Genomic DNA, 13,237 nt, shown 5'->3' on the forward strand with positions numbered 1-13,237 from the left:
TAGTGGCCGCAGTTTGCCGTTCCCGGCCAATGGGAGCTGCGGGAAGCGGCTCAGGCTGCAGGGATATGCTGGCCGCTGCTTCCCGCAGCTCCCATTGGCCGGGAACGGCAAACTGCGGCCACTGGGAGCTGCAGGCGGCCGTTCCTGCAGACAGTCAATGTAAACAAACTGTCTCACGGCCCGCCAGCGGATTACCCTGATGGGCTGCGTGCAGCCCGCGGGCCGCAGGTTGCCCACCACTGCTCTACACCATGCCCTAAAATGGCATGATACTAAGACCTTAAAAGAAGAGAAGAAAAAAAAAAGATTCAAACTTAACAAAACCATTGTGAATATGATAAAATATCTGATAATACAAATGCATTGCTGCAAATGGGGCTTAATGCACTCCAGTTATTGTTAACATGGCTAATTTGTTATTACAAAGTTCTAGCAGATAAAAAACCTGATTCTTCTCTGTATGCAGAATACAGAAACTTTGGTTGCAATAGATGCTTTTGGATATCTATGGCCAACAATACACTTCTGAAGGGAATGGAGAAAAAGTGGTAATTTTCAGAAAAGAGAAAGAGGAGCCATAGGGATTTGACTTTCTGCTAAATGTATTTTAGGGCTCTGTAAACATTTTTTAATTAAAACCAATAATCTAAAAAGACAACAATTTGATATTTCTAGCTGAACACTGACAGTTGTAATTCCCTGTGACTGACGCCTACACAGACTGCAACTGATTTCTCTCTAGCACATTAATGTCAATAGTAAGTGACTTTAAACTAAACAAACTCAAATTCCCTGATTGCAAAGTGAAAGTGAATAAATGCACAGAAGAAACAAAGGAGGATGGAAAAACTCCCAAATTGTGACAATAGATTCTCACTCACTCTTGGCCCCTGAACACATACATTGGCCCAGTTTTACCCCACTGGAGTTTCAAGCATATCAACAAAGACAAAATTTGTCCCATAGTCTTGTCATAGGTATTCTACTCCCTCTGGGATAAATGCACATTGGTTCTAACAGACTACGTTGAGAGCACGGATGTGTCAGTTATAATCAGTGTGCTCTGCAATGTACATTTTAAAGTTACAAAATCTACGGGGCCAAAACAAAATGTCATTAGCAAACTAGTAATGATTCATCATCACTGGTATTGATTTCTGAGAGGGGAGTAGAGGACTCTAGCATTGGCACTTCCACAGAATGGCAACAAGTCGCGTGAATACCCAAAGGTTCTTCCCGATAGGAATGAGGGCAACATCGCTGCTGTCCATCCACCTGAATACAAACATTCATAGAGCTGTCTGAGTAATTGGACTCCCACTTCTTTAAGGGTAATCTACATGGCTCTTCACTCAGCGGATGACTCCTGTTTAAATTACTGTTCTCTGCAACAGTCCTTCTGGATACCGATCCTCCACGGAGTGTTTCTGTAACACTTTCAGACAAAGGGTCTCTGAAAGCTTTTCCTGAATCCACCCTCTTGGTTTGTTTAAGCTCAGTGCTGGAGGTCTCCTCAGCACCTGAAGATTTGTCACTGTGTCCAGTCTCAGGCTCTGCCTGTGCAGCGGTGCAAGTATTAGATAAAACACTAGAAGGTGATGGCTCTGTGGCTTCAGTCTCTGGCTGCAAAATGCTACTTCCAGCTTCTTGTAGCCCTCTAACCTGACCATAGGTCTCTGCCTCTGAATTAGGTCCTTCAGGGGAAGGGGAGGGATTCTGGATATTCCCTTCGGTGTGATCGATAATTCCATCACCCAGCGTTGTTTGGGAAGTGTGCGCAGGTGTTAAGAGAGGGATCTGCCCTCTCACTCGTGGCCTGTGGAACAGTCTGTTCCAGAGTCTGCCCAAGCGCCTCCGAGATGAATTCCGTCTCGATGAGTGGCGTCTCATCTGTCTCCTCATTGCTGTTCGGATGTTCTGCAGCACAGATGCCTATAAAACAGAATCAAGGAACTGTAATTTCTTGATGTTTCCACTGGAGTACACTATCAAATATCTAAGACTGTCCTGCCCACTAAATTCTCCATCTGACTCCTAAGAATGCTACTCAGACGGAAAGGTTACAGTTTAAGTTTAAACTCCTGCTTAAAAATCAAGCCAAAGACAGCTCAGTCTGCATCGAACTTCTTTCCTCCAGAACTTTTTCTCACCACTTGCATTTAACAAGCCGCCCCCCAGCAATAATCAACTCAGCATGGTTAGATGCAGGATTTGCCATATTGGACCACACTACTGGTCCACTGAATCCTGTCTCACAGGCAATGCCAGGAGGACTTGATAATAGTTGATGCCACAAACCTCCCCTCTGCTTACATAATTACAAGTGCTGTGTCAGGTCATGAAGTCATCACAACAGGGAGTGAAATGCATTGGACAGAGAGAGAGGAAGGCAGATATGGGAGAGTACAAAAATACAACAGGACTTTTTGTTAATAAGATTTGCATTTGTTAATAAAAATAACTCCAGAATTTTTCAGAAGACAAATGCCCACACTCCTTATTGTATTTTCTATACAAAGGAAATTCCTTTGTACTTTCAGCTTGAAATGCTGGTTTCCTTTCTGTTTTAGTTTGATATTTGTCTATTTATTGCTATTTTGATGTAAAACTTTTTTTATCCATTTAGCTTTCAACATACGCATGAGTCCCCATCTAACTAGAAAACTTAGCCAGATCACTAAAATGTATAACAGCAATTCCTCAGTACAGAAGAAATCATGTTGTTACAAGAGCATTTCCATAAATTAAAGTGACTTCATTGTTACTCTTGCTTCAGATTCATTCAGTCTATCTAGTTTTTGATAGTTTGAATGTAGAATGAAACCATTTACTTGCGATGCATTGTAAACAGGGAAATCTTCAACTGGCGGGATAAGTCCTTGTGCAATGAGCTGCCCGTAGGAAGGTGGAGCCTCACGTCGTACAAACTCTGCCTCAAGACGAGTCATCTGGGTTTCAAATGCTCTGAAACCAACAGAACCAGAGTAAAATGGGGAAGGAACCCACAAAAATTACACAAACAGACCTTTCTAAAAACAGAGTCTTCTCTCCCAGTTCCCTCAGGGCTAGTGTCATCAGCCAGCAGGGCAGTACTACATTAAAATAGATGTTTTCATAACAACAGAAGTAAAGGTACCTCCACTGTAACTCACTGAAACTCTTCTCTTCACTAGGAGGCTGAGATATGCAAAAGAACTAACAGTATGGCATATTACTCTGTAAATATAGAGGAAGAGACAGTCAAATAGCCACTTGTCAAAATGTAGGCCATTAGCTTTTACTGCTAAATAAACAGCACAGTGGCCATTTTTTAAATCCCATCAGTTTCATTGGACCCTGGCTTAGTTTTACTGCGTGTTTCAAAATTCACTTGAATGGATATTTTATTCTTTCCCCTAAAGTGACTGAAAGAAAGGCTCACCTAGTAAAGTTAGGACATTATGAACATACAAGATTTTCACCTGTATTCCCTGGTCCTTAGTGAGTAGAGTTTAAATGCACAACCCAGTGCTATCACCAACAGCAAGCCACACACAAGACTCCCAATCAGAGCAGCTGTGATGACTTTTCTGGGCACTATAACCAGGCAATTATGTTCATCACTTCCATCCTGGCAGTCTTCTTGGCCGTCACAGCGCCAAGTCTCAAAGATACACAGATTTGTGCCACAGTGAAAGTTTCCTGGCTGGCATGTAAAGCAGTTCTTTTCATCTGAGCCATCTGGGCAGTTCTTTTGGTTATTACATCGGTCAAGTATTGAATAACACAGTCCACTGTTTCCTTCGCATGGGTATTCATTTTTCTGGCAAGCTGGACAGTTCTCTTCATCTTTGCCATTTGGACAGTGCCACCAACCATCACAATGCTGCTTATCTGTGAAACACTCCTCATCACTTCCACAAGGGTGTTCCCACGGAAGGCAGTAACCTTTCACCTGATAAGTTGCATTGAATCCATGGCCAGTACTCTTTGATCTGGCATGATATGAAATGGTGAGCTGACCCTTTGAGGACTCCACGCTCACCGAGTGCCTGTTGTTGTGATATGAAAGAGTTTGCATTAATTTATCACCTCTCTCTCCAATTCCATCATACACCTTTACATAGTCATTGTACCCTAACTGTAAATCAAGCTGCAAGAGGACATGCCGATTATCTTGTGTGTCCACATACCAAGTGCAGCGAAGGTCTGCCCGGCTGTGATCTGCACGGAATAAGTCTGGGGAAGCGAAAGACCCATAAAAATTACCCAGTCTTTTGCCACATGAAAGATCAGGGCAGTTATCTTCATCTGAACCATCACTACAGTCTTTAACTGAATTACATCTTAACTCGTTTATCAAGCACTTGGTGGAATGGGCTATGCTACATTGGAATGTTCCTGAGGGACAGATGCTGGACTGAGGCTCTGTTGGAGGGATGGTGCAGTTTCTCTCATCCGAGTTATCCCCACACTCATCCATGGAATTACACTTCCAAGTGTTGGGAATGCACTTGCCATTTACACAATGGAATTCATCAGACTGGCAAATAGTCTGGCCTATTTTTCCTGTGGGAAAAAAAATAAATATTAAAACTTTTAGAAACAACTGATGCCGTGTGTTAGTTCTAATATTTTACCCCAGTGTGCAGCCATTGACTCTTGGTCCAGCTCTTCGCCAGAAGAATTCTCTAATAAAGCCAAATGGTGAAAATATACAAGCTTCTAATGACTCATCGGCATTTACAGAAGACTTTGGTCAACAGAAGCCACTTTTATCACAGGATTTGGGGTCAGGGTGGTTAAGTATTTCTGCGTAGTCCAACAAAATTAATTAAAACTGTACAGAGATTTTACCTCGGATGTAGGAAAGGCGAAATCCCTGAGCCTGTCCCGAACTCAATGCGTCTGAGTGGAAAAATATCCAGACGTGATCCCGTGCAGAGATAAAGGAGGGTGGTATGGAGGATCCACACACTCTGTACTCCTCCCTCTTGGAAGAGGGGCCAATCATCAGCCAATCTACTGCACATTTCTGAGAGTCCTCCAAGTCAAAGTTCTTAAAACTGCCAGGAGCAAAGAAAACACAAATGAAAGACAGAGGATAAAATCTGGATTTAGGGACACAGCCTTTCACATCCAAAATATCTGATAGCAATAAGTTAGACACTCATAGTGCAGTGACTGTGCAGGCAACCATGGCTGTCATCATTTTTCCATTTAGAAAATGCACCCACACCAGAAACTCAAGACCCATATACAAAAAACCCACAATAATATACAAAGCTTATTGACAAATCAACTTACATGATCACCAGCCCAAAAGAATCCCCGATAGGGTAAAATGATGGATTTTTCATCACTTGAAGTTCTTAAATCAAGACTGGATGCCTTTCTAAAAGAAATACTCTATTCAACCACAAGTTACAGCCTACAGTTATGCAGGTCAGATTAGGTGATCACAATGATCCCTTCTGGCCTTAAAAACTCTGAATAAATAAAACCCTTCTTGGACAAAGAACAATAGGGAGCTGTGCAAAGAACCCCAACAGTATCTGGAAGGGGGAAACAACCAACTCTTTGGCCTGTGCACAGGCAAAGGGAATGCAGAACAGTTCCTCTAATCCATTCTTTCCAGCTTCACATAAGTGCTCCACAAAAATCACAACAGCCCTAGACAATACAACTTTGTCTCCTTGAGAGAGTGTGTGTGTTGCTGTCACAAAAAACACACCCAAGATACCAAAACCATGTTTTGTTTCTCTGTTGCATGCTGAAATGGGATTACCCAAGGCTAGCATGTTAAAATTAACATAATACCCCAACCACATAACACTGTGGACTGAGAACTCTCAGAAATGGAGAAAGCCTTACCAAAAAGATGGGCCACATTCTACACAGAAACTTTCATAGATATCAGAGGAAGCTCCATGAAAAGATAAATGGTAGAATACGACTGTCTGGAATTAATATCAGAAATCTAACTCCACAATATCAGAAAACTATAAGTAAGCCAAGACATTTTCTTTGGGGCAAGGAGAAAAGTGCAGCTGCCATGAAGACTAAAGAATTCACTCTAGCCAGGAATCTCAAACTGCAATCATCATTCTTTTTTTATGCATACACAATATCCAAAAAAGGTCTATGACAAAAATATATGATTAGCAAGAGAGAGGACATGGCATCAAGAGAATGGAAGGAGGGGGGGGGGTTAAAAGCACAAAACTGAACTGAAAACTCAGAGAAGTCTAATAAAAAATGTGCAGTGTCTCAGAATGATCTAGGCGACAGAGGATAAATCAGCACAAAAATAGCTTAATTCACCTTTTTCAAATCCTTTCCTTCTGTGATGTTCTCTGTCACTCTCTAGTTTGCAAAGATATCCCAAAAATACATCATTCTCCAATACCAGTGATACTATTAAATCCTGGTAACCAATGGATTTAGTAAACCAGGTAGTGCCAGAGATTTTCATTGCCAGGATGGGAAGGCAGAATATTCACAAAAGGTAAATTAAAATGTTCCCCGGCCTTTATATCCTTCCAGACCCTTCTTAGTGATGATGAAAGATGGACATGCAAACAAGAAAAAGCAAGAAAGAAACTGTTTAGAATGATGCAAACTGCATACAAGTAGAAGTATTGGGATGAAACTAGCAAAGAGAAAATTATGGAGGAACAACAAGAATATCTGCCGGCCAATTATATTTGTTAGCCTGCGAAGCAATCCATCAAGTGAAATAGCAGATGCTCAGTCATAAATGGATAAAAAAAAAAATCACTAGAAAAATATATTGAAGGGAACAATCCTGCATAACCTGAGAGAGATGGACCAGATCACTTATTAGGTCTTTTCCATCTCTAATTTCTATGATTAATTATAATTCTCCAGTAATGTGCTTAATAAATCTTGATGATCCCCAAAATTTGTCCTTCTTGAGTCCTGCCTTACATTTTAATTCTAGTAATTTAAAATGAAGAAATGTCAACCACACTATGTTTAAGGTATGCACAAAGAAAAAAAATCGGAAGAGTCAGAACTAGAGTTACCCTACACTGTCAACTTACTCTGTTCTTGCCATAAGTCTATGTTCTGCAGATGATAGAGTGCTGCATTATGTCCACGGCCTGCAATTAAGAGCACCTTATACTTGTAAGATGGTTTCCATGTGAGGATCTCAAGGTGCATTACTAATAACAAGTCTTTCAGTTAATTATCACAGTTCTGCGAGCTAGGGAAGTATCTTTATCCCCATTTTCCAACAGAGAACATGAGATGCAGAGCGGTTAAGTGATCTTCCTCAATGCCACACAGTCAGTCAGAGGCAGCAGCAGGACAGAACCTAGGCTTTCAACACCATGCCCCATCCTTAGCCACAAGACCATCCCTCCCCTTAAATCATAGGATAAGTATACTGGTGCAGAGGCAGAATTGTATTTGTGAGCAACTATCCTTTCAAAGGGGCCATGAAGATGCATGTCTCTTGGAAACAGCCATTCCAGCATATGAAAAGGTCAGATGCAGAATGTATTAAGTCTTCCCTTCAGCAATTTGTATCTAAAACTGCAAATCCCAAATATCAGCATCTAGCAAATTAAAGATTTTGGAAAAAATATTGTGGAATAAACAGTTTAAAAAACTGCCATAGGACATGAAAATTTTGGGTTTAGTATATTATTAAATCATATAAACAAGAGATATAGTAACAAGGGTGTAACTCGTACCTGTGCTGGCAATAAAAAGAGGTAAAAGGAAAGTAATTTTGGGCCTTGAACAGTCTCCTGCAAACTGTAAAATATGTTATTCCTTAGAGGGGTATTGTTGAGAATGGGGAGTTTGCACTCCAAAAATAGTTTTTCCTTAAGCTTCCTGACAAGTTAAACTGTCTGCATGCTGCAATAGAAATAAGTTTTGTGCCCCCTAATTTAACTGTGGAATTATTTCAGACCAGATGTGTGTGAACTAGGTATCGAGTTGTACTCTGCAACTAGATATTAGATATTATGTACAGATCATAATTGGTTTACCACTTAGAAAACTGATCACAAAGGCAAGAATCTTTGCATGGGAAGTTTCTGCCACGTTAATTTGCCAGACCTCCACTATTTCCAATCTTTCACCACTGGTAATTTGATATTGTGCTGCTGCCACAGTTCTTTTTTTTTTTTTAATCCTGCCACCTATGAAACACAAGATTTACTATTCTAGAGATTTTATTCAACTGAACTCTCTCAAACTACAGTGCAAATTCTTTTATCAGCAGGGTCAGCCTGGCAGTTGAATGGGTAATGGTAACAAAAAGAAGAGGGGAGGAGAGGCTCACACCGCCAATGCATACACATAATACAGATTCATTTCATATATTCTTAGGAAACAGACAGGAAGGAAGCTGATGAATTTACAGCTCCTGAGAGGGTTTGCAGCCTTCAACTGAGCCAATAAGTCACTTATTATTTTTTCTGGTTAATTAATAAAAAGGTGAAAAGTTAACTTGCTTTGAAATAGAGAGTATCCTTTTTAAATGACTTGGGCCTCCAACTGTCCTCATTAACAGTGATACATCCCCAATGAAATCAAGAGAGACATGGGGGGAATGGGCATGACAGCGTCAAATTTGGCCAAATTAATTTGAATCTTTTGGGAGAAATAAAAATGCTTTAATGAGAAATATTAACTTCAGTTAGTTTTCCTTCTGAAATGTCTGTTTTTATTGCTGAACTATTAAAATCAATTCTATATAAACTACAAGGTTCTACCTATTAAAAATATCCCACTGGACCCTGGGGACATTCAATTTTTGAGGACCAAAATAATTCTAATGTGACTTGATGGAAAGACAGCTGTAACTCTGCTTTCCTAGAATTCTGCGAGAAATAGGTAAAGCATGTGTTTCTTTTCACCAATATATCACATCACTAAAGACTACTTCTGATACACAGCAGGGATCCAGGAAGCTTACTGTAAATTACAGAATTGAATGTCTAATGTATACTGTCTGTAAAATTGCTCCAAAAAAGAAGAAATGGCCAATAATGACATTTTCCCAATGACTTTCTAATATCCACATGTCACTGAGAGTAACTGCATTAAACCAGCTTAACATCAATATTCATTGTCACTGCTGTAAGTTAAAAAAGATGTGCCATCTATGAAGCCAAGGCTCTGCTGAGCTCTTTTACTGCTTAGACTTAAAGCAGCAGTGTACAGCCAAAATTTAATATATAATTAATTTAATATATGGAGATATACCTATCTCATAGAACTGGAAGGGACCCTGAAAGGTCACTGAGTCCAGCCCCCTGCCTCCACCAGCAGGACCAAGCACTGACCTTACCCCAGAGCCCCAAGTGGCCCACCCCCAAGGATTGAACTCACAACCCTGGGCTCAGCTGGCCAATGCTCAAACCACTGAGCTATCCCTCCCCCCCATTTAGATATACAATATTATATATAAAGAATCTACATCCCTTTGGAAGTGATTTAGGTGTGAACAACTACACAATAAAAATATTAAATACCCAAACTCTTACAACTTGGAAAGAAAAACAAAGACTGAGTCCAGCACAAAAATGAACATGGGACAGTAACACACAAAAGGTCCAACCATTGTGATAAAAGATGTACAGAAGAGAGAAAAGGTTAAGTACCTAACTTGGCCCTGAAAATCCATTAAAAATCCAGAATAAATATTGTGGATAGATCAGCAAAGCACTGGCTCAATATAAAACAGAACAGCCAATTAAGCAAGAGAAGTCACTCCTGTTGCCAAACTCTCTCAGCAAGGGCAGATTGTGAACACAGCTGATGGCTTAATTGGCTCATTAAAAAAAAGTCTGTTTAACTGTTTAGAGCAAGGACCTGGGACTCAGGAAGTTCGTCTCTTCCCAGCTCAACAATCGACTTGCTGTGTAACCCCAAGTAAGACACAAAGAGCCTGCCTGTCAAGGCTGAGGCTAGCACCTGCAGTTCCAACTGAAGGCAATGGGAATGGTGGGTTCTTAGCACCTCTGGAAAATCATGCCTTAAACCTCTCCTAGAATTTACCCCCCTCTTACAAAGTGAGGATAACATTTACCTGCCTCACATGGATGACAGGAAGCACTCCCATTGCTTTTCATGGATTATTCATATTAGTAAGGGTTTGCAGGAGCAGGCCCTAGTTTTACAAGCTGCTTCCTGTACTGTGATGGCGTGAATAGGAATTTCAAGAGAATCTTTGCTGAATTTTCACAGGGCAGATGACTTGTATTACACTAAAGCAAAACCAGATAAAAGATATGCACTCCAAAATGGTTAAGGAGGGTGTGACAGGTTTCCCCCCCCCCCCTTTCTGGGGTGCCACCTGCAACTGGAGTACCACTGAGCCTGCCTGACCCACAAGCCTGGGCTCCCTTTCACCCTGCAATGCTGTGACAAGCTGCAGACAGTCTCACACTTTCACCAGCACACAAGTAGGGACACAGCCGGCTGCAGAAACACACAGACACTGAAATCAGCTCTGCATGGGAAGGCTCAGCTAAGGAATTGCCCAGTACTCAAGTGCACACTCCCTCTAGAGGATAAACACAAAATTATACCGTCCTGTACTGCACAGAGAACTGTACAGCGTAAGCTTATGACATTCATCCTCTTCCTCAATGTGGAGAGAGATATGCAACAGCTTTTTGCTCCCCAGTTATGAACTCCACACACTGGGTTTTAGAAAAACAAAAACAAGTTTATTAACTACAAAAGATGGATTTTAAGGGATAGCAAACAGATCAAAGCAGATTACCCAGCAAATAAAACAAAAATACAATCTAAGCTTAAGATACTAAAGAAACTGGTTACAAGTAGTAATTTCTCATCCTAACTGTTGTTTTAGGCAGATTGCAGAGATTCTTGAAGGCCAGCTGCTCTTGCCTGCAGCTTAAAAAGCAAATGTATTTTCTGACTGTTGAACCTGTCTCTGCTGAGTCTGAAAAATAAACTATGGAAGGGAAAAGAGAAAGCATGAAAAGGTAAGCAGCTGAGGAAAATCAATACAAACATATGAGAGGAAAATATTAAAACAAAGTGTTCAAAGGGAATGCCCTTGGGAGACAATGTCTTTCATCCACATGTAGAACAGGGCACTGTTTTATTGGAAGCTGCTGAATAATAGGTTTAGAATAAACTGGTCCAGATTGCAATGATTTTGTTTACCATAACTACTGGCAATTGTAATTTCATCTCTTAGAGATTCTTGGTGTATCGCAGGGGTCGGCAACATTCAGCACGCGGCTTGCCAGGGTAAGCACCCTAGCGGGCCGGGCCAGTTTATTTACCTGCTGACGCGGCAGGTTCGGCCGATCACGGCCCCCACTGGCCGCGGTTCGCCGTCCCGGGCCAATGGGGGCGGCGGCGGGAAGCCGCAGCCAGCACATCCCTCACCCGCGCCGCTTCTCGGCGCCCCATTGGCCCGGGACGGCGAACCGCGGCCAGTGGGGGCCACGATCGGCCGAACCTGCTGCATCAGCAGGTAAATAAACTGGCCCGGCCCGCTAGGGTGCTTACCCTGGCGAGCCGCGTGCCGAACGTTGCCGACCCCTGGTGTATCCCAACTATCCTATGTTGTAATGCTGCTGTCTTGCTGGCAGCGAGAACAGAAGATAAAAGGAAATACAGCTGGTTTAATACAACACACAGGATTTTTTTTCTTTCTAAAATCCAAAAAATTATTGAATCAAGAAAAGTGACAACGTCAGTTTGCCCCTTCCATACCTTTTTATGAGACTGTTAGGGAAGGAGCATGTCTGGTGGTTAAAGCAACAAAATCTGAACACCTGGATTCTATTCTCTACTTTGCTATGGCCATGCTATGTGACTCTGAGCAAGTCACTTACCCGGCCTATTTCTCAGTCTCCTCATATGTACAATGGGGATAATACTGTAAGCCTTCTAGCGGTGTTGTATGCATTAATAGTTGTAAAGTGCTTAGAGATCTTCAAATGAAATGTTGTGCATAGGATGCAAAGTAATATTGGTATGAGTCACTCTAAGTCAGAAGCGCAGCTATTTAAACAAAACATCTTAACCCATCTGTCACCAGTGAACCAAACTGTTCCCTTGGACATACACACAAGGCTCCCATTGTCCTCAATGAAACTTGTGCATGTGAATCTTAGGGCAGACGTTGGCCCTGTGTGTTTAAATCCCATCTGATTACTCTAGTGACAAAAACCAAACACTGCTAGCTCTTTACATAAAAACAACAACTCAAAACCATGTAGCTGTGCACATATCTGACTTATGGAAACATATTACTACCATTTCCATAGTCATCCTTCCCCTGTTACTTCAAATTCTTTGTTACTGATTATGGGGGCCCCAAATCAGCCTGGAAGCTGCTAGGGGCGGGCTACCACAATACAAACAACAACAGTATTTTCATTAAATAATGCTTAGGTGGACTGCAACAGAGTTGTGAATGGTTACATCAGGGCTGAATTTGGCCAAGTATTTTTTTAATGAACACTTCCATATAAACCTACCTTAGACTCTTCTGCCATCTGTACACCTAAAGCAAAGTTCTATATTTCATTAGTGCATTTCCTCCTACTTTCCAACTGTCTCTGTTTACAAGCTCAGTCTCCTCATCCAGTATATTTTAATGGAGTTTGAAAGTATGTACCTACTTGTGGATCTCAAATGCTGGCAGGTATTCATTTGCTTGTTTATTATAATTAGTTCCTATTTCAAACAATGGAAGAAGGAACCCTCCTATTATTCCGTCTGCAGCAGATTTCTTTTTAATTGTAGAGCATCTGCAGTTGAAGAGGTTTGCAGTCCTTTTAGGCAGCTGAGCTTACAACTCAGCAGATGGTGTCAAACACAGGAGTGTTAACAACAAAAAAATGGCTTTTTAAAAAAAATAAACAGTTCTTGGTCTGAAGAGAATACTGTGATTAGCACAGAAAACTAAGTATTTTCACAGTATGTGAACATTAGAGTTCAAAGTATCCTTTTTGTGTGTGTGTGTGTGTGTGTGTGTGTGTGTGTGTGTGTGTTTCTTTTATTAAGAGTGCTTTCCCAGAAAGGTCTGAAATTATGTCATCAATGCTAACTCTAATGGTAATTGCTTATTTTCGGAAGTGCTAAATAACAGGAAATACTTGCTTTGCTGAATGTTAATTTAATGGAGTAGTGATGACATGTTGAACCATCAGTTACATACTGTATGACTTTGTGACATAATTACAGAAAAGGCCCCTTTTCTTTGTTTTGTTGTGAGAATCTT

General features: G+C 41.1%; 1 protein-coding gene across 1 annotated transcript in view; it reads right to left on the bottom strand.

Moving 5' to 3' along the window:
* Positions 1–1,116: 1,116 nt before the first annotated feature.
* Positions 1,117–13,237, bottom strand: part of LRP3 (LDL receptor related protein 3) — a 33,616-nt gene continuing 21,495 nt past the window's right edge. The window contains exons 4-7 of the mRNA XM_065416738.1: positions 4,837–5,045; positions 3,462–4,548; positions 2,832–2,964; positions 1,117–1,932 (exon numbers count right to left, since the gene is read on the bottom strand). Coding sequence (XP_065272810.1) covers positions 1,117–1,932; positions 2,832–2,964; positions 3,462–4,548; positions 4,837–5,045 — 2,245 coding nt within the window. The remainder of the gene's footprint in view (positions 1,933–2,831; positions 2,965–3,461; positions 4,549–4,836; positions 5,046–13,237) is intronic.

This window comes from Emys orbicularis, chromosome 14 (assembly GCF_028017835.1).
Source record: "Emys orbicularis isolate rEmyOrb1 chromosome 14, rEmyOrb1.hap1, whole genome shotgun sequence".
NCBI lineage: Eukaryota > Metazoa > Chordata > Testudines > Emydidae > Emys > Emys orbicularis.